This window comes from Schistocerca nitens, chromosome 9 (assembly GCF_023898315.1).
Source record: "Schistocerca nitens isolate TAMUIC-IGC-003100 chromosome 9, iqSchNite1.1, whole genome shotgun sequence".
Taxonomy (NCBI): Eukaryota; Metazoa; Arthropoda; class Insecta; order Orthoptera; family Acrididae; genus Schistocerca; species Schistocerca nitens.
The window spans coordinates 275,446,389-275,471,013 of NC_064622.1; the positions used below are offsets into that span (position 1 = coordinate 275,446,389).

The following is a 24,625-nucleotide window of genomic DNA, read 5'->3' on the forward strand; positions in this document are numbered from 1 at the left end:
ATGTCATCACTATTAAAAATATTTCAGATGCTTTCTGGACATAATGTCAAGGGCATATCTCAATTGCTTCAGCTGACTGAGGTGACGCTTTATCATTTTCCAGTTTGTGGCAAATCCACAATGACTTTCATTTCCAGAATACATAATAAGTATTCACAAATGTGAATATGGATATCCATCAACTGTATAATGGAATAACAATAACAAAACTTTGTGCCATCCCAGGACTTGAACCCTTATTTCCTGCCTATTCTGTGTGGTAGCCTTACCATTTGGCTACCCGAGCATGACTCATGCTCACACCCAAACTCCCATATGTCATCTGCAACCTGTACCTGTACGTCCATTATGTATATTCCCATACAGGGGAGACATTTTGTTTGATAGTCGCTTCCCCAGTGTCGACAGATAAATACAATATTGCAGTACATGTGTTATTCCGAATTACAATGCATACACGTTCAAAGGAACTTTGCATCATATTTCAGAATAACACAGGCACTGTAATATCATAATCATTTCCATATATTTGTTGTCTAGACTCCAATCAGTCAAAGAGTTAGGAAAACTCCGTTGCAAACTTGAGACACTGAAGAATATCAGTTTCACTAAGAAGGTTTGAAACTATTTAAAATATTATGAATGTGTCATGACAAAAATCTGTGGCAGATCAGGACACAGACCTACTTTCCCTTCTTCTGCAAGCAGTCACCTTCAACCTAAGTTTATCTATTGATGGTGTTGGGACAGCAACCAGCCACAAATTTATTTTCAGTTCCGTTATTCAAAGGGTACCGTTACTGGTTTCGAATCGTTATGACTCATCTTCAGACTGTTTACACGCTTTCCTTATAACATGTGCTGCCTTTTCTACAGACTAATTGTCCTAAAATATAGATAATACATAATTATAAGCAAGCCACACACAGATGGTTGCGTTACAGATTCTCATTGGATGTGACTTACGTGACATTTCGGTTTGGAGTGTTTGTTTTCATAACATTTGTCCAACAGATGAGAACACATTCCCACTGCATTCTTATTGTTGCACATGTAAATTTTTCACACTGAGCACTTTAGATTTGTCACTGAAAAGATTTCTACCACGCACCACATGTTTTGATGCATACAAAGAGCTGTCCTAACACCATCAACATTTGTCTTCAAATAACAGCCACGGTCTCCAACCATGTCATCATATGATAAAACTGCATTAAGTTTATCTGATCGTGTCACCAGATTCCACTCCAACTTTGTCACCAGTATTTACCCTTGGTGCTGTTCCTCACATATCCTATGGGACAGCTTCTGGTAGCAGCATTCAGAAATAATAGATGGAAATCATCACTGACAACAAAAGTCTGAGTCAGGCTTGGAGATGTGCTCTGACAGTCTAATTGTTAAGATAACAGCTCATGAAAAGCAGGAAACTCTGCTTTGTGCCCTGTTCAGGCACACATTTTCAGTTGTCACTACATGTTCATTATACTGGAGGCTCAGTATTTCTAGATAGCTTTGTAACAAAACATATTATTTCAAACAGCTACCTTGACTGAAATAGACATTTTGACAATACAGATAAGATTACCGGTACATCTCAGGAAATCAACTTCATCTTTGTTATCTTCACTATCTTTGAAAGATATTTTCGATGCTTGTTTATTAAACTGACTGAACAGACACCCCTTTCTCCTTCTTCTGCTCCTAGGAGGTGCCTTCATTCCTGTAACTTGTGCTCCATGTTAAATAATAATGGAATTTAAACCTTTTTTCTTTATTTTAGTAGCATAGTACAAAGCCTTGTGTTCTGGAGCTTGTTTCATTTAATTCATGGCCCATGAATTAGTTGGGAGTAATTAGTTAGCTGACAACAATTGCACAGCATGCTATTTTTTCCATTTCAGTATTTGTAAGGCAAACCTACAGTCTATGTCACTAATGCAGTCTAATGGTGATTACTGATATCATGCAAAATCAACTTTTGCGTTTCTCAGTAACAATAACATGGTTCCGTGTCACCAACCTCACTGCTTTCTGACAATGACTGCTGGGTCTGAAGTTAAGAGTCACTTTATATTGTGAGAGAGTTTCAAGAATACCTAAAATATCTTACCAATTTTGTGATTACATGTTTTCTTTTATTAGTGGCAATGTGATGTATCCTTTTTTTCGACATTTTGCTATCATAAATAAAAACCCATACCAGAAGAAAGAGGCTGCATTATTCTGTCAAACATCTTAAAAGACTATTTTATAAATATTTGTCTATGAAATTTTATTGTCGTTATGATGTTACAAATTGTTTTTCTCTGTTTCATGTACTTAATGGAAACTGTGAAATATTGACAAAAAAAAAAAAACTGAAGTCAAACAAAATATATTTAATTTAAAGGAAACAACATTAGGTAGAAGCAATTAAAACAATATAAAAAGGAGAAAGGAAAAAGAAACTCAAATAATTTTTTTGGAAATTAATATTAATGACCTTCATTATTCCTCATTGTATAAGGTAAGGACAACATATCTTATTTCCCTGGCCTGAACACATTGTAATTGTTGCCGCTCGAATAATTCGTTCACAGCTCATTTTTTTATTAATTGTAATATGAAGTTAAGTTGCACCACGTGCATGCAACATGGCATAGTGTTGTTACATTCTTTCAACAGATTAACGTGTTCTTGCTCAAAAGTTCACTTTCTACATCATTATTTGTGTGCTGTTATTAAACTAAAATATGTTATTTTACTCAAATAATTTCAACCTTCTCTGTGTTACAGTAAAGATACAAAAATCTGTAAAAATGGGATCTGAAGCACATAATGGAGCACAATCACATGCCTAAGCCAGCAAACTCACTGATACAGAAATCAATAATATTAATGCTTCAGCATGTGAAATGCAGTCACAGGCTGAGAGGGAAGAAATTATTCAAACAGCTAGTTCACACTGAGACCTATTTACAGTAATACATTTAAGTTTAGAGACAATGTAGAAAACAGGGCAGGGAGGGAATCACTTATCATCACAGCAACATAAAATGTCACATAATCTGACAAAATTGTCAACAAATGTAACAGATTTGTCATTGCGACAGGATTCCCCAAGAATCAAAACTTGGTAATTGGAAACTATGTACCAGGGCATCCTTGAGAAAATACCAATAACAACAGATGAACAAACTTGTACAAAAGAATCTATTCGTAAGCTACATGAAAAGGTAGATAATTTTACTATTAACCATGAAGTTAAGTTACAGGAACAGTTTGATGTGTAGGGAACAGGTTTTCCTAGTACGTTTCAAAATGGATTTCAGCTATGGCCAACCATATGAATGAATTGTATTCAGAATTGCAACTTGTTAGACAGCACTTTGTTACTGAAATGTTATCTGAAAGAGGTACTTCAGAGGTATCTATCATATCAGAGTTAAATCAAAACAAAACTGCTATAAGTAAAGATTTGCCTGAATGGCGTAACAATGGCAGTTCTCAGATTAACAGTATGCAGCAGGAATTGTCTGCTGTCAAACAAATTGTAAAGGACACATCACCCTCTATTTTTAGGTCAAGTGTTGACTACAATAGTGCAGCTTCAAAAGACAGAGTACACAGAGATGATTGGAATCATGCTGATCTGCCACCTAACCATACACCTTATGGTGTAGGGCAGCTCCTTCTTTATTATCTGTTTCGACAGAACACATTTTTGTTTGAAATAATGACAGTTTCAGATTTTCACACCATATATGAAAAATATCCATCCTGTTCTGTTTATAAAATCTTTTTAGGGAGCATTATCTAGATCTTAGTCATAACAACAGAAAATACCTTTCCTATAGGCTTTATTAAGGGAAAGACTGAAAACTAAAACTGCCAAACCTGTAAGTAGTTTGAGAAAGCATTCATGTCAAAGTGTCCACAAAGAAGCGTTCAACACTTAGCCATTCCATGGTAAGCAAGAAAGCCTTTGAAATTTTTTTGAAAAGTATTTAAATACAACTAAATATTGGGATGAATAGGTACCAACCCCGATTCTGTAGTAATGGAGTAGGTGATTGGTATCAAAACAATAATAACAAGTTGAATTCAACACTAGAAACCAAAGTCAGTTAAACATAAAAGGTACTTACCAGCCAGGTGGTCCAGTACCAAACTGTGCTGTTGATATGAGCTGGCAAGCACAAAATCCAACAGTAAATGCTAGTGAGGTGAGTAAGATTCCTGACTGTCTGACTATGACTCCTTGAACAAACTAGAACTGATCACATTACATCCTCCACTGATGGTCATGGGATGGAGAGGGGGCAGTAAGCACAATTCAATGAACCTATTAAGATATTACGAAATCAAAGGCATTAGACATGAGCTAGATAGTGACCACTACAAACGCCACGATCCATGTAAAAATATCGTTCAGGCCACTATTAATGTTATTGTGGGTAAAAAACTCAGTTACAGTTTTAATTAACATAGGCACTACTATAAATGTGATGTCAGCAAGACTATTTAATAAGGTAAGTGAGGTTACGATGGTACCTACTTACTAAGCACAAAACTGAAAATTATTGGAGCAGTTGGAGTCATGTCGCAACATGCAGAAGGGCAGGTATAGGTTGAGGTAGTTATAAGGAATAGGGCCATAGTTTGCCTGGCCTATTTGTAAGTGGATTACTAACTGAAAGCATTTCTGGCATAGAATTTCTGAGGGTTAAGGATGAAAAAATTGCCTTCTCCTTGGGCAAGTGCTATATCAGTGCTGAACACATTGTTGCAGATTTGATGAAACTGAAAGGCAAATATGGTAAATACTGCCAAGGTATAACATTCAAGTTTATTGAGATGAAAGCTTCACAAATTGGTACTGAACACTCTCACTGTGGAGAATGAGGAGGATCGCATAAGTGACAAAGTGATAAGACTCTAACTCTTGACCCACTATAGCAGGCTGAACTAAAATAATTCTTGTTGAAATACATACTTATAAACGTCATATGGACATAATTACGCACAAAATTTACTGCCAAAACTCTTACTCCATCCCATGTACAAAACAAGATGTGGTTACCAAAAAAAATTAGATGTTAGAATGTTAAAATATAGAACTGTCACACCTGGCATGTTGGGCGTTATTCTTACAGGAATATGATTTTGAAATAGTACTCCTGAACAGTTTTCAAGAAAAAATTATTATTATTCTATAATGAGAGAATTGTTTCAACAAAACTTGACAATGACTATGTAATTATGTCCTTGTACATCAAAAGTTCAAGCTCCTGACTGAAGTAATGTTGGATGGTGCATTATATACTATGAAAGACTTTGTTTATACCATTCAACTAGGATGTGTAGCGAAATACTTTATTTTCAGCAGCCAGAATGACTGAAACTGATATTTCAATATTAAGAGATAAAGTTGATTTTCTGAGATGTAATCTTATCAAGGCATATTCACTATCTAGGAAAGATATTTTTGATCTTTTTTGTTAAACCAATTGAAAAGATATTCTTTATTTCTCCTCCTCCTCCTCCTCGAAGCCTTGTTACTAGAAGGTCGTACCATTCCTGCAACCTGTGCTTATGTTAAATAACAATAGAATTTAAACCTTTTTTATTTTAGTAGCATAGTACGAAACTTTATGTTCCGAAGTTAATGAAGTATATTTTGTTTAATTCTTGCCCTGTAAATTTGTTCAAAAAAGTCAGTTTGGTGACTCAACAATTGCAACCCATAAACGTGCTATCATTTATCTCATTTCAATGTTTGCAAGTTGAACCTGCAGACTATGTGATTAACAAAGTCTGACTGTTACTATTATTATTATTATTTATTATTATTATCATCAAACAAAACTAACTTTTGCATTGACAAGTAACAATGCATGGTTTCATGTCAACAAGCTCACTGCTCCCCAATGATGACTGTTAGGCCTGAAGGTAGAATCATTTTGTATCACGAGAGTAGTTGCAAGAATGCCTGTAATATCTTACCAGTTTTTATGATTACATGTTCTCTTTTCTTACTGGCAATGTGATGTACCCATTTTATTGCCACAAATAAATCTGAAATAACAAGCATCCGTATTGGAGGAAAAATAACACATTACAGCTTGCACCAATATCATTTCATGTCATTGCATCTTCACTGAGTTCACCCCAATGGATCCATTCTTTTCATGTCAATGCACTTAATTCTATTATAAGTCCACCCCCGGTAGCTGAGTGGTCAGCGCAACAGACTGTCAATCCTATGGAACCGGGTTCATTTCCCGGCTGGATTGGAGATTTTCTCCCCTCAGGGACTGGGTGTTGTGTTGTCCTAATCATCATCATTTCATCCCCATCGATGCGCAAACCGCCGAAGTGGCGTCAAATCGAAAGACTTGCACCACGCGAGTGCTCTACCCGACGGGAGGCCCTCGTCACTCGACATTATATTCTATTATAAAATATTGTTCTGGTAGTGAAGGGACAAATAAAAATAATATAGTATATATATTTGTTAGAGACAATAATTTTATGTATTGTTTAACTGGTTATACAATATGTTAATTCATACAAATATAATTATCTGAATGCACAATGTTTTGCACAAAGTAGAAGAAGTATTAAAACTTCGTTATTATTCAAACAAGGGAACAGGCAAATATCATTGTGTACATAATTAATACACAATAATATGTTAAAGCATTTGTATGGTTAACTGAAAAAAAGTTTTAATCAATTCTGTGTATATAGGCCATAAAAATACCAATCACTTATTGTGTTCTAGCTGCATTCTTTGTACTTGAGAAACCAAACACTCCAACACTTCCTTCATTTCTGCATACTAGTATACAAAAATGTTGGACAGCATTGTCACTCTAATCAGGTACTGCTTTATTAAGATGTAGAGGAACTCTTAAAAAGACAATTAACAGTACAAGAGATGACATTACTACATGAAGGGCACAGAAATGTCCACACGAGACAACATGAAAAACATTTCTGTGCTATTGTCATCTGTCTTCTCTTCTCTCAGCTTTCAACACAAGACAATCAATTCAGTTTATAACATAAAAACTTACAAAACATTTCACTCACTCCCCAGTTTTTACATCTGTATTTATATTTGGGGCTGAATATATGACCAAGGTTCTACTGTGAATAAGATTTTTTTTTTTCTTTTAATTGCACTACAGATCTGTTAATCCAGGAAATGACACAGGAGTTTCACATATGGACTAAATTATGTATGCATATAAACATGTATCACATCGGAAGTATTAATCCGCATTATTCTCATAATAGCTTGATGCTTCTACAGATAGCACACAAACTTACTATTATTTCCGAAATGAAGCAAAAAGTATTCAAAATATTTCCATCAATGCCCACAAATTAAACTTGATGCTACAATACCAAGGTGCACACAACAAGCACAACTAGTAATATATTACATCTTCCTAGAATTCACGTTTGGAAATTTGTGTAAATACATTACGTTTGAGTTCATTCTCCCTTTCAATGTAACTTATCATTCTGGTAAAAATAATATAACAAAGAATAATTTGTTTCATTTTGTCAGTACAGATACTATCACCACACAGTAGGAAATAAAACACCGATCACAAATTTTCAAGAATAGTAGTTAATGTGAAATTGTCTGCAATTACTTTTTATAGCTGCTAAATAACAATTAATTTCCATACCCCATGTCCAAATAAATTGGCTTTGTTGCTCCAACAATTTTATCTGCACCAAAGATATTGCATACCCAATTCAAAAATTGATTTTAAAATAAAAGCCTTAGCAATCTGGAATACCACAGCTTTGTAATAAGATCAGTGCAATTCTGTTACATCAAGGAGCACAAGTGTGCATATTTTTCACTGTAAAATTCAAACTATTTACATGTATGTTGTTCATGGTAGATTTTTGTGTTGCATCAAAACAAAGTCTGTGGTGCTCCAGTTTTCCGGCATTCTAAATCATAAATTTTAAACTTTTACTGTTTAAATTATTACTTTATCACAGACAAAAATCTCACTATAAACATCATCAAGAAGAGCAGTGCTGCTAACGACAATAATGTCAATGATTGTTAATAACAATTATAGTAATATAACATTAAAAGTTCTCTAGAATTCAACTAAATATTCGCTCTTCTCGTGTTTCAGCAGGATCTTAGACCTGCAAAGATCTTTACTGATTAAATATCACTTTAGGATCTCTCTTTTCATTCAGTTTCCAGAATCTGGAACTGTGATGATATGAATAATGTGCAATTGTCTTTTGCACAGTATAAGTTGTTTCAATTTATCTGGTAGTTACCAGTAATTGGACATTTGCTGATCATGTAAATGAAGTTCGAATAAATTCATTAACTATGCAAGTGCACATTGAACCTTTTAATGCCTGTGTTTCATAAATGAAACAGTATCACAATTCCTCTCAGCATTGCCCAGGTGCCTGGCATATATAGCTTTCACTGCAGTACACTCTTCTGCAACACCACAGTACTGTGCTCACAGTCATGTGATATATTCAATGACTATTTTCATAAAACACAAAATTATTCACTGAATGACTTTAATGAAGGTATATAATAACCAAATTTTGATATATGAAACACATGTATTTTTAATAAAGGAAGTACGGCGGAAAATATGATTCAAATATTTAAAGACTGTTAGTCTAGAAGGCTAGTTCCCTGAAAACTTTTTACATAGAAACTTAAGCATCCAGTCCCGTGTCAATGATATCAGTAACATCAGAACAGACAATACGTTTCAGGCAGCATGACTACAATTCAATATCACTCAGGCATGATGTAGTTACCAGGCTAATAGAAATAACAAGATATTTATTTTGTAATCAAAAATGGCAAGGGTTCCTTGAAATAGGAAAGCAGTGAAGAATATTAAAGATTCAAAGATGTAATAGAGATTAGATTTAAATCCTTGTACGAAATGGGCTGCTTAACAATAGTAACAGCCATCACAACTTGTATGAGAGGTCTATTTACCTCATTTTGCCTCAAGATTTGTCTGTTGAAGGCAGTTTTAGTCTGCTGCTGCATGCTGTGTTCAGTACAAGGAACATTCTTTATCAGGAAGTTTTGATCCTAAAGTAGGATTAGTAATGTCAGAGGCTTAAATATGTAAGTAACCAACTTAATAGTTGTGTGTCAAAGAATGCAAACTTTCAAATTCTGAAATCAAATGATACCTTGCATAATGTTTCTTGTTGGGAGTATGCACTGAATTGTGGATTAGCAGTTGAATTAGTTAAAAGTGTAAAGAACACATAAGCAGCAGCACCAAATATTTGTTCCTATGCCTATCTTACTTCCATGTTTTTTTATTCCTCCTCCTGGAGCACCCAATCAACTGACGGTGTACTAATCACATAAACATATTATTACCAGCAGCGTACATCGAAATTTGAGAAATATTATTCCTCTCATTTCCTTTATAACTGGAACAGGAAGAACAAGTGGCACTGCTGTTGAAACAGCTCGAACCCCTTCATGTATTTCAAGTCTTCTAAAGTGCAATGATATCAGATTTCACAGCACTTGCAAATCGTGATTTATTTATCACACACTGAGATGACATTACTAACCACTGTCAGATATGCGTAGCACATGAATGTAAGGGCTCCAGACAATGAAAATCATTTAAACTCCAGAACATAATTGATATTTGAAGCAATGAAACAAACTGGGAAGAAGAGACTGGATAAGTTGATAAACAGCAAGTATGAAAAATAAAGAGTTATTGACTAATAGTAAGTAATGCAGCATATTAGGCTGAAATGTTGAAGTAACAATCATGATCAAAGAGTGAAATACTTTATCAATGTAATCAAAATGAGGGACATATTTATGTGAGAAGGGTTGGGGGAAGGGGGTGGGAGACAGGGAGGAGGGAAGAAAACAGTGACTCCGTAAGTGAACTGAAAAAGTTATTTAAAAGGTCAGATGAAGGTAAGGAGAAGAAACTTCCACATATATGCTCAACACTGGAAAAACAAAAGCACAGGAAATACACATGGCATTGTCTGAAAGGGGGAAAAAAATGAAAGTGAGAAAGCACAGAAGAAAAGGCTATAAATTAAGATACACCACCAAAGAACAAATAGGAAGGGACCAGTAAAGTGACAGAACTAAAACTGCCATCAGAATCTCAAAATAAAGGAAAAGCTTGAACAGGTGGCAAAAGATGCTCCTTCGCATCTTATTCAACCTTATCATTTCTTACTGTTTATCTCACAACATCCCACTTACCATCTCTCCGTTTACATTGTATTGTGTTCATGCAAGTATGCCTATTCTGTGCTGCCCTTATTTGGGCTCATATCCATGGCATGTGAACCATAAACTGTAATTTTACAGTGTATCCTACAGCACAAAAAGTAATTGTTTCTGCCTAGAAATTTTCTGAACAATAAACATGGGTCAAGTAAAACTCAACTGTTTATGAGCCTCCAAACAAGAAATGAGTTATCAGTGTTCACATGTAACAGTTTTCCAACTGTAAAGTTTATGCTGGCGAGAATTTTCTGAGTTATCATTCTGAAAAGTTTCATTTTCATTTAAGGCAAAAAATCAATACATAATTGCACAATATCAAATATCAAATTTGATCTGCTGCTCCAGGTGAAAAAGCAAAGCCATGTTCAGTCATCAGAGAAACATTTAAGTGCGTAAATCAGTGATTCCACAGCACTAAGAAGAGAGTTCCTTACAATACTACATATTTAACAAAAGTTTTAAAATCTAATGTTTAATTAAACATATCAGAAATGAACTGCATATTAGTAAAGGAAATAAATTAATCATATTTGATATTAATTATTCCCCTGCTTACTGGGACCACAGATTCTGCAATGTATTGCATCATTCTAGTTAAACAGCATTTTTACATACATACACCACCTGTACTGATCTATGCAAGTAACTTGTTTACTGGAGAAATCTATATGCTGCAATAATATTGCTTTGCAGATAAGAATGTAAGGTACAGTACTGGTCATTACTGTCACCAGTTTTTCATTTCTGCAGTAGTAATGAGACACATCACAACAAATAAATCATGTCAGTATTACACTTCTCATTTGCTTAAAAAAAGTGTAGAGTGAAATTTTCATCGAAGTCATTGCCCACCGTCTTCCAGGCTATTGGTAGCTACTTATATTTGCAAATGGAAGATTACACAAATTCTGGAAACAAAGCTTTGCTGCACCTCTTCGGTAACAGCATTTGGACAAATTTGTATGCATACTTTCTTTTGCTCTTACTTTAGTAGGCTTCCAAATAACACTGTGGTACAATTCAATCTGAGTTTACAGGGCTCCAGCCTTGAAAACTCTTACATAATTATAACAAAATTCATGTATACTTAATAACCATGAACAACAAAACTCAAGAATTACAATTACACAAAGCAGATAATGTGAGGTACAGGAAGGAAAAAAGCTACAACAACTGTCATAAGAATCAGTTGAAATATGTATTTATTTGACAAATAAGTCTTTCAGCTCTTTTAAACAAAAATTTATCAATCACAATCAACAATCTAAAAATACCAACACACATATACATAAATAAAGCTAATTAAAGCAACTGAAAGATCCACTTTGAACAAAAGGTAACCAACCACAATACATGGAGATACAACTTGAACTCTCATGTATTTGGTATCACCTTTTTTAAGCATTTTACCCACAGCTTCTACAATCTGATACTGGAAACCAGCATGTATAACTAATCCAAATATAGTTTACATGAGGATCGTGTTTCATCAAATGGATGTTACACAAAGTTGCTGTGTTAAATATCATAAGCAATAAACCAACAATAATAACTGAATTCCTGCTTAATATTGTGAAAACTGTGTGTTTCAAAATGTAGTATAATGTTTCAAATTATAAATGAAAGAAAGTAATTATTTAGAAGACAGACAAACTGTATGAGAGGTGTAACAGAGGTCAGCATAATGTTAGAAGAAAATTCCACAGATCACATTAACATATAAAACACTATTTCCAACATTGTATTAAGGGACCATAAGGAGATATATTTCCAACAATAATAAAATTAACAGAAAAGCAACTCTCCACAACATTATTTTCCACTTAGTCAAACACATTGTACTGCAAATACTAAAACAATAGTCAGTCTCTGTCTCGCTATGACAAATTTATATAGGTATTGTATAGGAGAGAATAATTATTTTAAACACTAACTTACATGTGTATTTTTTCCCAGTCTCTTGGTTTTGTAACAATGTCACCTGCTTAATAGAAATGCTCAAATTACTGATAGTTCTGGTCTTGTGTTTCTGCTTCATAAAATTTCAGTTCTCAAAACCAGTACTTTCAAGCTTTTCCTATTGCAAATTACTTTTATTCCTTCCTTCAGTGGTACGATTGTATGTCTAAAAATGTGTATGGAGTAATGATGAACATGCATTAAATCACACAGCAGCAAAATTATTTGCCTTAATTCTGGGTTACATAAGGTCTACCTTTCTTGATAATGCTTGAAACATTGAACCTAATGAATGGTATCTTACACCTAGTTCTAAAGTAACTTCAGTTACTGAACCTTATGCCTACCACATAGGTGGATATAACTGGCACATAAAAAATTTGAGATTCCTTAGTCACTCACATTCATTGTAGAACAGCGAAGTTGCATTCATGTATCAAGATCCCCCATAATTTAAGTAATCTTGTACACAAAGAAATACTTTTACAGCCATGCAACATATTACAGCTACACTAATACACCAAGATGTTTCACAATTCCACAATAATGTCTATGCCATTGAAATACCACTATCATCTACTTCTGTTTGATTAGGATGAATGAATAGAACCTTCAAGAAATCAAGCAAGGGAATGTTTCTAACTGCATAACTCACTTCTCAACCACATTTTTATATTCACTGAAAGAAGTCAAAAGCACAACAACTAATTTGCAAAGTAAGTGTCACACACTGCATGTCACACTTCACTTCAAAACTGTGAAGTCCTCTTATGAGTCAAATGTCACTATGTACCTGTTATTAATATAATGACATGGAATACAGTGTAAGCCTGGAGAATAATTGGGGATTGGATGGCATTCTTCCACATAGTAATTGCCCCAATAACATCAAAGATTCCTACTGGTGTATATTAATCTGAGTAATAGAAAGAAATTAACATCAAATTTAATTTTTTTCACAGTTCTTGCTTCACCAATAAAGGTGTTCACCAAGAGATCACCAACCACATGAGGAACACTCGAGTCCAGATATCCAAACAAACATGAAATTAAGAAGTGTTCATCATATAAATAGAGGTGTGTTTCGCAGGAGCATAGCTACTGCTTAGATATGCTTGGAAACAAGAGCTTCAAGTAGTCGCAGTTTGGCCTTTGTGTGCTTGTATGCTGTATATATGCTTTCAATAGCAGTGCGGTCCTCTTTCTGCAGTTTTCTGCCAGTGCGCTGCTGGAACTCCTCCTCAAATTCCCTCAGTGATCGTCGCAACCGTTTCTTGTCCTCACGTGCTGCTCGTTGCTGGTTCAGCAACTCCGACCTGCAACATGTTGTTTAACTCTGTTAACACATTTTTCATAGGTACCCACTTAATTAGCCGAATGATACAAAAATTTTTTGACCCTCTAACCCCTGCTTTTCAACTCAGCAATGTAAACTGGTTGCTATGAATGTTTAATGAAAATATTGGACTTTTAAAACTTCAGAATAACAATTTCATGATACCGAAATGTTAAGCTTCTGGGTCGTTTTTCCAACATTCATACCTGATCTCATGGTTTGGAATGGAACAATTAATATCTTCTAAAGGAAACAGCTACAATTCAACAAAGTTTTCCTGATCTGTATTACACCTTATTCCCACACCCATGATAAATTCACACTACTGTGTACAGTGGCCACAAGAAATTATTTATCTTACTGGAGCAGTCTGCCTAGCCTGTCGCTTTCTTTCACAATCATGAGTGGGATACTTATTACTTCAGTAGGTGATAGTATTGATTTTAGGGTACTCAACAGATTTATTAGTAGCCTTGTGGAATGCCTAGTAGGATAAATTCTTTGCTCGTAAGCCAGCAACTTGGGACAATGCCCATGGACATACTTCAACAGACTTTAATGACTGTCAAGCAGTCACAGTATGTGTTGTCATTGCTAAATCAATAAATAAAATGGCTCATAAAATTGTTTGGAGAATGCATGTTCATGCCTTTTCTTCACACTTAAATAAAACTGTAATATAGTCATGGTATAAAAATACTAAATAAAATGAGAATTAGCTGAAAAAGAACTAAACATTACTCCTCACATAATATGACTGGCTGGTGCCTGGTACAAACAGAAAAAGAGCTAGTCACTCTGAGGACACACAAATTTTGCATCATTTAACATTGGAATGGAATGTCTTTGGTCTTGCTGCCAAACAAAATTTTTATCAAAGAGAAGAAAAGATTTGCAAGATGTGTCGGTCATATGCAATTCCATTTATGCCTAACCACAAAACTTCCAGTTTCCACAAAGCTACAGATCTAGGCCTACAACATAGTAATACAAATAATTAAAAATGTCCTAATGTGCTCATAAACCAGTCACATGCTTAGTTTGCCTTTGAAAAACAATTATATGCTACTTACAGTGGGAGAGAATGGAGGTTGGTTGAAAGTGTTTCTGAAGTTGACGGCAAGCTTGGCCGTACTGATTCAGCGGTGTCAGCCTCATAAGTTGTCGTCAATGATGGTGGCAGTGGAGAACTTGTAAATTCCATTGCTTCATGTTCATGAATTGTTGCCAGCTCTGATACACTATCCTTCAGCTTTGTCTGTGGAAGAACAATGAGCATTAGGTGTCATTTTGTAAAGGACTAATGACTGTAAAAAAAGAGGCATAATAGAAGCAGAAGGAAGTAGACAAAATGCAGAAGTGTAGTTCTGTTTTGAACTTTTGAATCTTCAAGACTTTACAACTTGCGGAACATTACCATGTTGACTTACAATTTGTTGCTGTAAACCAAGTGTGCATACAATTTATCATTTTATTGGACATAGAAAGCTGTTTCCCAGTAGCATATGGGAATTTTTTTACATGATACTCATCAACCAAATGATCTCTTTCATTTCCCCATAAAATCCCTATTGGTGTTAAATGCAGACCTTCAGTGCCATTGCACATAATTCATAAATCGTTTTTGTAGTAGTCTCAAATGGCTAAGCATAGTAAATTAAATGAACACCAGAAATCTCTACACTTTCTCCCTTTTATTTTTTCCTACTTAAATCTGCACAAAAATCTGAGAAGTAGGAGTTGATGGGAAAGTGTCAATATCTAATCCTCACAATACCAATGGACAGTAGAGGGTAAGGAGGGGGTAGAGGTGTTAACTTTGTGCTCACCTTTTGAAAAAAATGACATTTATTCAGGTAGTTTATAGTTAAAAAATTTGAAAGAAAATGATTAACTGCTTTAACGAAGTCTGTAAGTCTCAGTAGAAGCCACAATGAATCTGATTTATCAATATTTTCAGGTTCATGACTGTACATCTCTCTAAAAAGTACCTCTCTCTGCAGTGGACACAAACTATCCTGATCTTGTTAGTATACATTACTGAAAATATGTTGGCATTGCTAACCATGTGCTAACATATATTTTCAAGTTCTGGACCCAAATTCCACAAAAGTTTCTCTTTAAAAAGCATATTCTTAATGGGCATAAAGTACTGCCACCCCCTGGTAATAACTGTTATTGAAAATACTTTGGTACTGAAATGGTTAAACACTTTACTTGCCTTGCCCGATTTCTGGTGCATATAAGATGACAGTTTCATTTCCTAACATTTAACTCTGTAACATGACATGTAAGACTAATGTGTGGAAATGTGAAACTGCCACGAAGCATCAGCAGTCAGGATGGAATGGTCTACTACATAGAGTGTTGCGGTGTATATATTTCCCACTGTGGAATGTAGAACAATGGGGACTTCTTCAAGCCTTCTCTAACATTTAAGTGGTATGTGACATGATTACTGAAGCAAACTAACTACTAAATACAGTCACAAAACAAAGGAAGTTGTATGAACAAAAAACTCACTGATCCTGCACGGATGATAAGCCTCTTGAGAGCACGATAACGGTCATACAGAGGGCGTACAAGATCACGGTCTCCTCTTGAAGTGGGCCTCCCAAACATCTCCTCCATATGCAGCAACACTTTCTGTACAGCCAATTTCTCATCCAGAGCCTGCTCTGGGGACAGCTCGTCCACCTTGTCTGGACGGCCTGCTTGGTACCGTTTTTCAGCCAAGTGCTGCAAATAAGGTTCTACGGTAAATTACTTCAAAATATAAACTATTACTGAAACATCATGTTCATCTGTAATTTTCACGTGGTTTTTCACTAGTGATGTTCTGACTTCAAGGCAGCCACTGAAAAATTTTACCTGAAGTAAAAATGTCAGTGAATTTTATTTTTAGTTAAATAAAAGTGTGTGTCAATATCCTGCTCATTCCCTCAAATACAAATTAGTTCAATGGATGCAATACTTCACTGTCAAAGTACTCTCAAATGAAGTAAAGGTGGCAATTTTTTTCAATATGGTAGTGAAAGATTGGGCTTTAAGGCCAGAAAGCAATTATTTCCCCAATGAATAAATTTTGGAGTGTTTAACTACGTCACCCAAATATTCATTTATGGCTGTCTTACGACAGCCGTAAACATGCTACAGGTTTCCCAGCTACAAATATCTCCAGATGTGGCAATAGGTAGGAATCACGAAAGTGCCAAATCTGGAGGACATTGTGAATTTTCCAATTACTTACTTCAATTCCCTGTTTTCAATCCACCATAGTCCTACTGTGCACTTTCAAAATATTTTCATCTGGGGTTGCAGTTTTTGGTTGTTCTCCATGTGAACCATATTCAATGGAATTACAACCATGTTTTAATAGAGACATACATTTATGAGCAATTCAAAATGAAAGGGCAGACACTCATTCCTACACCAACTTTGGATGAACCTCTGTTGGCTGTAAGTTACACAAATAAAAAAACTATATCATGGCACAATTTCCCAGTTAATTCCTTTGAATAACACGCTACCACTTTAGCGAGGAATGTAAACAAAATTATTCCACAGTTCACTTTGTAACTTTACTTCTGTCACTGCATTAACATGTACCAATACAACAAAAACCAAACAAATTTTTGCAGTTTTCAGCCTCTCACTCTGTGAAGTCATAGTTAAAAATAATCCAATGTGCAGTTACCTTCTCCACTTCCAGCACCATTTCCTCCATTGTCCTAGGTTTGTGACGGTTATGGGACATATCAGTTGAGCTCCTGGTATCTGATGTGTCCATCAGTAAGTCAATACTTGTGGGATCCTCTTTTAGTTCTGAAGATTGAGAAGATTAATAATGAAATGTGAGTTGCATTATCTAACATGTAATGTGTAAATTTCTTCCTGTAACTCATTTTAAGTACGAAACAGACACTTACGTTTAATTTCCTTACGTATTTTGTTCAACTCGGCGCAAACTTTCTTCATCTCCCTATCATACATTTTATCACTGTGTGAAGGCCGGTACCCATATTCCTTTTGGAAATCCTCCTCAAACTGTTTCACCTTCTTTTTCAAGCTGTAAGTAATAAATCATTGTATGCAAATTTCGAAAATAGTGACTGGATTTTACAATGACTAGACTATATCATCTGGCAGGGTATATTCTGTCAGCACTAAGCTAAATGCTCACCTGTGCGCTTGTTTGTTCAATGCTTTAAGCCTCTGTTCCGGTGATATCAGCGGTGAGCGTCCCGGACCTGCGTGCTCATGAGGTGGTGATGGTGGCACACTAGGGTCCAAATGGTGCATAGTCAAACTTCCTGCACCACCGCTACCACGTCGTGAGGGTTGTGGTTCACTCTCACCAACCTGCTGATGCAAAGTCTTCAGGTCTAGTGGAGGAGCTACAGGAGGCGATGCCGATGGCACAGGTGAGGGTGACCGTTCACGTTCCTGTGACAATTGAACTGCTTAGTTACAAGCAGAAGACACACTGGAGTGAAAGGAATTGTAAAATGAATTAGCATCTTTCACTTTTTCGTATCTGTAGCTTGCTACTGGGAAAATAATTGGCAATACAATAAGAGTTTATACAACTGCAAAACGAAACTACCTTTCTTCTGTGATAACAGCAACATTTTCTAACAACAAACTGCACTGTATGTAGTGTAAAAAAAGTAGTTGTGCAACTTGGCCGATAAGTACATTGAGACGTACAAAAACACGAGCCAGAATGGAATCCAAACACACAACTCTTTTTTCAGATAACTCATCTTTACCTATTAGGATATCTGAGAGCAACTCATTTCTACGTCACTGTCTCCTCACATTACTTCTGAACACAAGAGGTCCTCACACACAATATGTGGAAACAGCATCGCTGGGCAACACATTTGGCGGACGACCACATAATACTTCAGATGAATTGAATTCAGTGAAATTAAATGAATGGACTAAATAGTTAAGGTGACTGATCACAATAAGCACAAGAGCTGGGCTTGAATCCTTGTCTGACAACTTTTCTGGTGTCAGATCATATTGATTGCACTGAAGTTTCAGATTTCTCAACATTTTCCCCCAACATTATTACTTGTCACTGCTTTTCACCAATTTCTTCACCCTTGAGTCTATTAATTCCTGTAATTGTGATTCAATAAATTGGTTGCTTAAACAATAACCAAGCTTAGGTGCGATACCGATTAACTTAATGTTGAGGAGCAAACCTCACTTGTCTCATGGCATTGGTAATTAAGAGATACACAAAGATAATGTGCTAGACTAATCAAAAAAGAAACAATAATATTCTGAGAGTGAAGTAACTGGATCAGAAATTAAGAGTGTAACAACAGTTACATCATGTATCAGCAATTAGAAATCAAACTGTTTTCTAACAGTGAATTCTCAATAATGTATGTGAACTCTTCTTACCTGAGAGGGTGAATGAAGCTGTAAGAAGGAATGAGAGTTGGTGATCTCTGCCTCATCCTCAGATGAGTTATAGTGTATGGTGCTGCCAGCAGGATGTAAATGAGGGGATCTTGAGTTCCCTCTTTCCTCATCCTCATTTTCCTGCAATTATAAATCAGTAAATGGGGATTACATGAACTGCACATTCTACTTGGAGATTCACAAGCAACAACTCTAATGCGGGGCTTCCTTCAGCTCAAACTGGAATTTATATTTAAACATTTTTTTTTGGAGACCCATTAACATTTCTAAATAATTAAATCCACTTTGATCAGTGTCCTAAATGCATTGTAGCCGTATCTGGAAACTTGCAATTTTCCAGCTTACGTCAACAAAATGCGCTCCAGGCTGGTGAATATGTTGGTCTTCCATAACAGCTCTGGCTGTCAAAGCAATCATGTTTCTATGGCACATTCTACAGTCTTTCTCGAGATGTGCTATGCGAGAAGGGTAACATTCCATAAGGACATTCTGTAGTGACTTCTACACGAAATTAGGAAATAAAATTTTCATAACAAAAATGCATTTTGTTATTCATAACCAGCCGTCTGACCAGTGTATCGGTCTTTGCTTCAACATTCCTGCAACGGGCTACATATAATACTCCCATACAAGTTGATGAATTCAAGAATACAATTCAAGAATGTGATTCTGAGGATTGTCCAGACGTTGCTTTACCAACTGTGTCTATTGCGATTCTGTGTTTGTTTCATACATTCTGTTGAGGAACCTCAAATACATATTTGAAGACCAATAGTGGGCAAACTAAGAGAAAAACAATCAAACGCTTTCACCCTCCTTATTACAGTGGTATAAAATGCTTCTAACATACAACTGGAACACCAAATTGCAGTTCGAGCTGAGAGACTCCCTTTGTAAGTATAAACAAAATCTAAGAGTGCTGATATTTCCATAGTAATTATTGAACCTTCATCACATGAAAAATATGACTATCTAGAGGAAAAAAATATCCCATGAACTAAGTCTTTAATTCGTTTACACAATTTCAAAGAGGTTTCTAAACTACAAATAGAAAACAAATGAAGATTTGATTACTTTATAGATCTTTCCAAATGCAACAGATAGCAGATGTAACTTTCTTATTTTTATACATATTGGTCTCTCAGCGTGCATAAGATAAAGCATCAGAAGAATTTAATAAAAGTTAGTATAAAAAAACAGAATCTGTAAACAAGAGGAATAATTTACTTTGACAAATAATGACTCAAGGTGAATAAAACTCTACCTGTTACTATGATGTATATATTCCAAACCATAAGAATTTTAATCATACAAGTGCCCACCTTGAAAGAGATACCCATTTAAGGCGAAATCGAGATTCCAGGATAGCAGAGTCAGAATCAGCAGATCGATGCAACCTCAGGCTCTAAAGTAGTTCTCAACCATACTGAATGTGTCGTGACACCAACCCCATACACTGCAATGATTGATTGATTTTTTGGTGAGGCCAACTGATTCCATGGACACAATGACCAACATAAGGAAGAAAAGTAACACACAACCCAAATGTTTACCCAAAGCCAATGCTACATTACAGAAGAAATAAATAACGCTGCAGTACTGGAATTTCAGGAAAAGGCTTGAGAGTTTTCTATGATAGCCCAATGGAGCCTAACGAAGTGCATAATGATTTTGGCATAATTTACAACTTCCGTGATGCGTATATGGATCACGAAGTTAGAAAATCTTCGTGTAAACTATGTACATGAGCTAATGAAGAATATAAAAAGGAAAGTCAGATATGAAACAAGTGGAATAAAACAGTATGCATTCTCGAAGAATAGAAAACACTTAATAATATTTTACAGATGATCTGAAATACTCTCAACCATAAGTTTGCAATAACCTAATAAAATTCTTATTTTATCAATGGAATGTCCAAATTCACCTAAAGCAAATATTATGAAGGGCACCTGTTGACTGCTGTGTCATCAATGATGTGATAAAAGCACAATTATATCCACTGGAGGGCAGCAAAAATGAACGAATCTATCTGAGCACACCCACCTTTGAGGAGCTGTCAGTGTCAGTATCAGGAGAATGGCGAGTACGGCGATGGTGACCCGGGCGACGCTGGCGGCGAGCGGGATTGCGACGGCCCCTTGCCGGCCTCGGCACAGCAGAGCGTGAGAAGCGTTCACTGCAGCGTTGCCTCTCGTGTTCATTGTCATCGGACAGATCTGCCTCACCAACAGTAGTGCTGCCACTACCGGACACGTCACTCACGACTGTTGCCGGGGCAGAAGCAGGTGGTGCCTGGTGGTGGCCACCTTTTTGGTGCATATTTGCACCGCCAACCACAGCAACTGGGTTACGCTCATGTAGTGGCAAACTAGAAATACGCTGCAACACATTAATTAAATGATATTACATTATGTTAAAATATGGAATAAAATGCGAGTCAAAAGGTTAATATGTGATAGATACTCAGGAAAACAAAATTAGTAATTTCAGGCCTTGGAAAAGATGTAGAAGGTTTGTAACTTCAACAGTGGCAACTATTTCTCCACAAAACAAATACATGTTTCAAGCCTTTACTGTCCTTCAAAATAGTCACCAGGATTGTGTGTCACCCATGGCCAGCGATGTGCAAGTCATAGGATAGCCTTAGCAGTGGCAGCTGTGTTGACTGTTTGGGTGGAGCGGTCTATTGCCTAACAAATCTCTGTAACACTTCTGAGGCAACTGCCATCAAGTGCTTCCTTCGTCTTAAGAATTGAACTGAAATCACAAGGGCAGAGATCCAAGGAGAGTGGTGGGTGGTACACTTCCCAGCCCCATCAACTGAACAAATCGGTCACAATTTGCGCCCTATGCACTTGAGCATTGTGCTAAAAAATAATTTGCAAACCCTGCAGAAAGTTTCCAGAATGAGAGTTTCACTCTGCAGCGGAGTGTGCGCTGATATGAAACTTCCTGGCAGATTAAAACTGTGTGCCCGACCGAGACTCGAACTCGGGACCTTTGCCTTTCGCGGGCAAGTGCCCTACCATCTGAGCTACCGAAGCACGACTCACGCCCGGTACTCACAGCTTTACTTCTGCCAGTATCTCGTCTCCTACCTTCCAAACTTTACAGAAGCTCTCCTGCAAACCTTGCAGAACTAGCACTCCCGAAAGAAAGGATATAGCGGAGACATGGCTTAGCCACAGCCTGGGGGATGTTTCCAGAATGAGATTTTCGCTCTGCAGCAGAGTGTGTGCTGATATGAAACTTCCTGGCAGATTAAAACTGTGTGCCCGACCGAGACTCGAACTCGGGACCTTTGCCTTTCGCGGGCAAGTGCTCTACCAAGTGCTCTACCAGAGCACTTGCCCGCAAAAGGCAAAGGTCCCGAGTTCGAGTCTCAGTCGGGCACACAGTTTTAATCTGCCAGGAAGTTTCCTGCAGAAAGTGTTGCTGCTTCTTTCTCTAAGCTGTTCATTTGGATCACAGTTTGGACCACAGTTTAGAGAAAGAAATGGTGACACTTTCTGCTGAGTCCATCTATCATTTTGAATGATATGATCAGATGCATGTGGCCCAAGTTGTAATGAATCGTTCAATTGGTGGGGCTGGGAAGTGCTGTACCACCTAACACATTCCTCAGACTTACGTGCTTGTGACTTTAATTTGATTCCTAATGTGAAAGATTCTCTTCATGGTGTTCACTTCAGAACTGTTAAGAGATTCATCAGGCAGTAGATAGCTCCACTTTAACTATCAACAAAACTGGCACTGCTAAGGGTGTCCTACAACTTCCACACTGGTGGCAATGGGTTATACACAGCACTGGTGCCCATTTTGAAGGACATTAAAACTATGATCTATTTTGTGTAAGTTGTTTGCAATTAGTTTTTCCAACATTTACGTTCCAATCTTCATATCAGTAGTTTGAGCTGGGTCATAATGTGTGGATGGCAAATAAATACAGTATTTACTGATTACAAGAACCATGATGATTTTTTTTGTGATCAACAGAGTAGAGGTGAAAACAACTGATCTCTGACAAATTAGCCAAGTGATATTGCTGTAATAGTGTTACAGGGTACCCTCTGTCACACACTGTACAGTGGCTTGCGGGTATGCTTGTAGATGTAAGTAGTTAATTACTCCGTTACACTTGTTAAGTGCTTATGCTGACCAACTAATGCTTTCATACGAGTTGGTACCACATCTGTAAAAGTCCAGCCTACCACTACATAATCCACATACATGTGTTTCACGTGAGAATGGTTTCACAGTCAAAATTACGTAATAGCCAACAGTGAATTGAAAGGATGGTTCAAACTGAAACTATAGCATCCAGAGCTGCATACTGAACCAATTCAATAAATTTATCAGGACTGTACACCCCATTGCAATAAAAATATTGGGTGAATGAAATTATCCAACAGCGTAACCAAAAAATGGGGTGAATTTACAATAAATTATAAGATGATGAGTAAAGATTTCTGCAACTTTGGAAGCTACTTATCTAAGTTCAGTCATTAACATGAAAAACAACACTCCTTATTCCGTATGTAATGCTACCATTTTGCACCCTTCTATTTCACAATATATTTTTTCCTGTAGCGTTTATTCTGTGCTTTCTCAAAGTACATATGAGATTTTAAAAAAACTAACTTATACTTACAGCAATGCAATTGGCTTGGTTTGTGATGTCTGCTTTGTGTCCAGCATGGACCAGGGAGAAATCCTCATGACTGCTGACACGGCGAATTGCGTTTCCGTCTTTGCAGTGGCTGGTGTCATTTTCAAGAGGGCGTTCCTCAGAGTTGGACCTACAAATTGGCCAGAACTTTAGTGTCCAGAGTACTATGACTGGCAATCTTCTTTGCATTGGTCAAACTTTAGTTGTTCATGATGGTGTGAACTGTTAATCAACTCACCTAATTACTTTGCACTCTTGGCCGAAACTGTCATGGCGTTCCTTGCGCTTTCGTTGTATGCTTCCAGAATAAATGTGGATGTCTGGGCTGCCTACGGTCGCTTGGATGGCGTGATCCAGCAACCTAAACAATGAATTTAGCGTAGTGACAACTTACTCCAATAATCTGATATCTTAGAACATCATACTTCCACAGTTTGCGCAAGTTCTTAAACTGTATTAAGCAAATTTTTGTAAAGAATAAATGAACACGAACACCTTCATCCAGAAACACGACATACAACACTTTTGTAACTGAATCATCATAAAAAAACAGATTTCTCAGTACTGACTACATACTTTCCAGCTTATGCTACCACTTACAAATCAGCACTCTGATAGGAATATGTAACAAACTTTGAAGCTGTACTACATTTGACATCCAAGATTTACACTAAATGCTACCAACTACTTTATTTCCTATGCTTCCATAAAATTAGTTTCCTATTGCTGCATTGCTTTTAACCTCTTGACGAATTAAAAACATGCCTGATACGCATACATTAAATTCGAGCCTACAGAGAATGTATTCAGACAACTTAGTGTATAAATTTATTATATGTTCCCGGAAGAATGTTACAGTTGGAATTCTTTTAGTACAATAATTTTCTAAATTTGTCCTTGGAACAATTATAGTGCCCTCTCA

General features: G+C 36.4%; 1 protein-coding gene across 1 annotated transcript in view; it reads right to left on the reverse strand.

Annotated features, from left to right (window-relative positions):
- Positions 1–11,479: 11,479 nt before the first annotated feature.
- The window catches only part of LOC126204180 (protein FAM13A), a 106,208-nt gene continuing 93,062 nt past the window's right edge, over positions 11,480–24,625 (reverse strand). Inside the window, exons 3-12 of the mRNA XM_049938585.1 lie at positions 23,942–24,064; positions 23,686–23,833; positions 21,078–21,413; positions 19,011–19,151; positions 17,773–18,035; positions 17,519–17,658; positions 17,287–17,414; positions 16,113–16,328; positions 14,663–14,847; positions 11,480–13,569 (exon numbers count right to left, since the gene is read on the reverse strand). Of these exons, the coding sequence (XP_049794542.1) occupies positions 13,359–13,569; positions 14,663–14,847; positions 16,113–16,328; positions 17,287–17,414; positions 17,519–17,658; positions 17,773–18,035; positions 19,011–19,151; positions 21,078–21,413; positions 23,686–23,833; positions 23,942–24,064 (1,891 nt within the window). The 3' untranslated portion in view covers positions 11,480–13,358. The remainder of the gene's footprint in view (positions 13,570–14,662; positions 14,848–16,112; positions 16,329–17,286; positions 17,415–17,518; positions 17,659–17,772; positions 18,036–19,010; positions 19,152–21,077; positions 21,414–23,685; positions 23,834–23,941; positions 24,065–24,625) is intronic.